Source organism: Malania oleifera, chromosome 9 (genome assembly GCF_029873635.1).
Source record: "Malania oleifera isolate guangnan ecotype guangnan chromosome 9, ASM2987363v1, whole genome shotgun sequence".
NCBI classification, from domain to species: domain Eukaryota; kingdom Viridiplantae; phylum Streptophyta; class Magnoliopsida; order Santalales; family Ximeniaceae; genus Malania; species Malania oleifera.
In genome coordinates, this window is record NC_080425.1 from 95252217 (window position 1) to 95257476 (window position 5260).

General features: G+C 35.4%; 1 protein-coding gene across 1 annotated transcript; it reads right to left on the minus strand.

The window, feature by feature from the left end:
• Window positions 1-309: 309 nt before the first annotated feature.
• On the minus strand, window positions 310-4686 carry LOC131165028 (polygalacturonase QRT2-like). The gene is made up of 9 exons (XM_058122645.1): window positions 3885-4686; window positions 3382-3513; window positions 2714-2881; window positions 2370-2390; window positions 1986-2193; window positions 1353-1434; window positions 1096-1204; window positions 847-963; window positions 310-637 (listed from the first exon to the last, which is right to left on the minus strand). The coding sequence occupies exons 1-9, from the start codon at window positions 4623-4625 to the stop codon at window positions 419-421; spliced, it is 1797 nt and encodes a 598-aa protein (XP_057978628.1). The 5' UTR covers window positions 4626-4686; the 3' UTR covers window positions 310-418.
• Window positions 4687-5260: the final 574 nt, after the last annotated feature.

Genomic DNA, 5260 nt, shown 5'->3' on the forward strand with positions numbered 1-5260 from the left:
ATTTTAATTTTTGAGAATGGAAGGTAGTCAAATACAAGAATTCAATACTAACAGAAATTTGAGAACCAAGGATGTAAGATGCATGATTTTTGTGCATATGAGGTTATCTAATTCCTAGTCACGATGCACGCTTCTCACATTCCTTTGGATGAAATGAAATTTTCATGGGAATGTGTATCGAACGACACACACTTCTAAAGCTTGCCCGAATATAAGAATAAAATAGTAAAATTATCTCCTTTGATTTCATTTTATTCTTGAATGCCAAACATGATGCAAGAAAGTTAATGCTGCTGCTACATAAAATAAATAAAAGTTTATCTTTCATTCTTAGAACAAATGGAAATACAATAAATCAGCATAGCATCTAGAAATAATTCAGCTATGTACACAACCACTATCAAATGATTTTCCCCACTCAAGAACAAAGTGGAAAAACACTACCACTTTTTGCCAATTTCACATTCACACATGATGCTTTGGATTCTTCTTTTGCTTCTTGCACCAAATTTATATCTTGCAATAGAATTCCCCTGCAAGGGACACTCTCACTGCAATTTAGTTTTATGGCCATCTCTGTAGCACTAGTCCCTTTAATGTTGGTGTACACCACATTGCTTACTTGCACCGCCGATTTCTGCACCCGTTTGTTTGAATCAAGATTAACGGTAATGTAATTTCAAATCAGGACGAGCTCTGATGATATTACGAGAATATGAATTCAAGATTGAATTTAAATTTGTGCATATTTAGATAGATTTTAATGTAAAATTGTGCAAAGTTTAATTCAAATTCGCAGTTTTGAATTCGCATTCTCAAACACAAAATGACAATTGAGGTCATTACCTGCTCTGCGCACGGTTTAACTTGATCGCAATAGTTTTGATCTATGATTATAGGATTGCTCACATTGTCCATCACAACATTTTGGAATAGGATGTTTTTGGCATACCCACTTCCTCCCTAAATATCAATTTGAAAAAGAGAAGGCAATTGTTTAGATAATGGACCTTAAGGCCATTATACAAACATTCATGAGCAAAGCCCATGAATGCATAAATTTATTGTACATGAATTTGGAAGCCCCCCCTTTACCTGCCAAGTCTTTATTCTAACTCCATTAGTGGTTCCCGTGAGCTTTGCTCTGTTCACCATCACATCTGAGACATAGGCCCCAGAGTGTGCAGCTCCCAAGCTCCCAATGCTGCAAAAGGAAATGGAAGAGCATAAGCAAACCATATGTTCATTGTGTAATGCCATGGGAGAACAGAGCTCTCAGCTCTGTTTAAATTGAAACTGCTCTTTTAGTTTTACACACACACAAAGGTTAGGTTAGAAACAGAGTGTCTGACCTGATTCCATGACCTGGGCCACACGTTATGTCCACGGCTTGAACATTTCTTGACCCGCTGACTATTGAAATGCAGTCATCACCTACACCATAAGATTAAGTTTGAGACAGAGACATTCTAGGTTAGAATTCAGAAATTAGATAGATTTGCTTCTCTCAATTTTCCCTTACCTCATGTTTCTGAGCGTGAATTTCAAATCTTAAATTTAGATTTATGTGAATTTAAAAGAGAAGAATATAATTTTGTACTAAATTTTTGTCAAGATTCACACAAATCCAAATCTAAGATTTGAAATTCACGCTCTCAAATTTAAGACTTAAAATTCACGTTTTCTCTCTGTGTGCTTAGATTTTTATTTTTCTTTTGTTTTTCTGTTTTTGGGCAATTATCAATACGATTTGTCTCTGATTAGATAAAATTTTTTAATGCAAAAATTACACTGTAGCGGGTATAGTTTAGTGGTAAAAGTACCACTCATTCTAACCAAATTTAATATAATCTTTGTACTAAATTTTGTTCAAATTTGCACATATTTAAAAGTTGAAACTTTAAGCTTCAAAACATTGAATTCAACAGTTCAAACTTTTAATTCGAGTTAAAATAGTTTATACATTAAGTTTCTAAATTAATTACCTGTTCTGATGACACAGCTCTTTATTTGAATATTTTGGGTATCAGTGACATGAATTCCATCAGTGTTAGGGCTGTCCCTTGGTGCAATTACCATGAGGTTTGAAGCCACTACATTCACACATTTCTGAAATGCAATATGCATCTTCTGTGCATTTTTTGTCCTCAAGTCATTCACTTTCAGGTTCTTGCACTCATAGAAGGATACAGCCTATGCATTAAACATCAATTTTCAGCTGTGAGAACAGAGTTGATGGAATTGCAGAGCAATTAAAATTTTAAAACAAAGTATATATATATATATATATATATATATATATATATATATAAATAATACATCCCCATTTAAAGAAATCCTTAAATATCAACAAGGAACGATTGACGTACCGTGGGCGCTACCAGGCACGGCTGCGATTAGTAGAGTCAAAAACAAAAATATATATAGATGAGTAATCGAACATTATAGAAAGTATAAAACATCATAAAAAGATAAATGGGAAAATTTAGGTTTGTTCAGTTATGGAAAATAATTTTTATTTTCGCCTTTGACTTTATGAACAATTACAAAAATGTCACCTTTTTTTTTGAGCATTTGTTTAAGAAACTTGAAAAATGTAAATTGACATGTTAAAAGTGAAAATTTCCTTTTCTTCGAAAAATTAGAAATAGAAAATAAAAATGAATTTCTATAACAAAACGAGCCCTAAGTAATTAATATGATAATTGCATACTTTAGTTTTGTCAATCTTGCAAGAGTTTTGCCACCATATCTTCCCATTGCCATTGATGGTGCCTCCACCTTCTACTATGAGGTTGTCAATATTGTCAAAGCGTAGCCAGTGTCTTCTATCTTTTTTGTAGTCTGATATATCATTAGAAGCTTTGATTGTTCCATAGATCTGATAAGGAGAAGAAAATATTAATTACCAAATTGAGAGGCATTGTCTTTATTTGTGAAATGAGAGCTCTTGGTGCATAAAGTTGTCATGTATGCTGAGTTTAAGAAAAAGACAGATCATAACAGATCTATTGTATGCAATCTTACCTTCTATTTTGTAAAAGGTTATTTTTACAGTTCAAATTGGTTCCCTTTAGGTCACATGACGAGAACTTTAAAAAGAGATGTTTGATTTTGTGAACTTAACTTTACACATTGAATGTGTAATAGTTGTATGTACTAATTGACTAAATGTTTTATATATATATATATATATATAAATGGGTTGATATTGACCGACCCATTTTCAATGATTGGTTCATTTTGATCAATACCCCTCATGTAACATGTCCCATATATATATATATATATATGGCACACATGTCACATACATAAATGACATAAATATCATGTATGTTTATATGTATGTATGAATGTATGTATGTGCATGCTAAAACTAACCTTCACTGTGATGTCAGACTTGCAAGGACCTGAAAAGGTAATTGGCTTGAGATGATATTGCCTGTTCTTAGGAACAACAAGAACAACTCCTTCTTCAGAAGCACAGGCCACCTCCCAAGCTTTCATAAACATCTACAAGTGAATTTACAGAAAAACTCAAGAAAGTCAATCAATCTTACATGCACAAAAATTCAAAAACACAATCAAACCCAAATAGTTGGAAACTTAATTTTGAAGAAAATTAATTGAACATTGCATGCCTGTGTGTACAGCTATCTACCTCTGGAGTAAACCACAAACTTACATTCACAGAAAGTTCATGAGAAACAGGATCAAACCCAAATCTTTTAAAGCTTTTCAGAGAGAAAATTCAAATGTACCATGCACAATGTGTATATATACCTAGCTCTGTGGAGTTCATCACAGAAAGCTCAGATAACCAGGATGACGCCCAAATCATTAGAGAAGTTGTCTTAATTTTTATTAATATGCATTAAGGGTACCTCATTATCATCAGCTCCTCTGCCTTTAGCTCCAAAATCATCCACATTCATCAGTTTTGATGCGGCCACCATTCGATCGAATCTCGTGAGATCAAAATTTTTGGTATGATCATAATAAGCTGATGGCTTGCTCTGGGTCCTGGGCTGGGGCTTGAACTTCCTGCTCCAATACTGGCCAGCGGGGAAGGAAATTCTTGGAATAGTATAGACACTGCCATGGTCATCATATGTTGCAGGGGTTTGATAATGATCATAGTCAAGATTAGAGGGTAGCTGATAAAAATTTTCGGTATGATCATAATAAGTTGATGGCTTGATCTGGGTCCTGGGCTGGGGCTTGAACTTCCTGCTCCAATACTGGCCAGCGGGGAAGGGGATTCTTGGGATAGTATAGACACTGCCATGGTCATCATATGTTGCAGGGGTTTGATAATGATCATAGTCAAGATTAGAGGGTAGCTGATAAAAATTTTCGGTATGATCATAATAAGCTGATGGCTTGATCTGGGTCCTGGGCTGGGGCTTGAACTTCCTGCTCCAATACTGGCCAGCGGGGAAGGGGATTCTTGGTATAGTATAGACACTGCCGTGATCATCATATGTTGCAGGGGTTTGATAATGATCATAGTTTAGATTAGAGGGTAACTGATCAAGTTGGAAACTAGTGCTAAAACAGTAGGGGCAGCAGATCATCAAAATGAAGAGAAGTAGCGAGACAAAATGGCTTTTTGGAAGCAACATTGGAGCTGGCTAGGTAGCTAGAAATGATGATGGGAGTTGAAATGAGCAGTAGTGGTATGTCATGATGAGTTGAGGTAGAGACATATTTATAGAGAACTGAAACTGGTTTCCTTGGGGAGAGGGAGGGCTTTGTGAATTGAAGAAGCAAAGGCAAAAGGGTTTAATGGTGAATGTTCTAACTGCGTCATAGGTCATCTATCAGAGGTATGGATTGAGATGCAAGAGATTGAGACGAAAGGGTTACTGGTTTTGGCTGGTAGCCCACTTTACCATTAACACATCATCACATTTTTTCTCTCTGGGTATTCAAGAAATTTAATGGCCCTCCCTCCTTCTCTCTCTCTCTCTCTCTCTCTGCAAATACAAGATGATCAATATTGGTATTCATGCAGTTGTTAATGCTGTTGCTTGTTTACCAACACCCAAATGTATGTATGTATGTGTGCATGCATCCATGCATGTCTTTCTTCCCCTGCAAAACAATGCATGGGCATGCTCATATGTCACATGCAAATAATACGTGTATGTAACCCAATGTAGGAAACCCAAAGAGAGAGAAATCTAACCAAAGGAAACCCAATGTAGGAAACAATTTTTTCATTTTGATTAGACCTCCATGTTAGGTCTAAATTGAA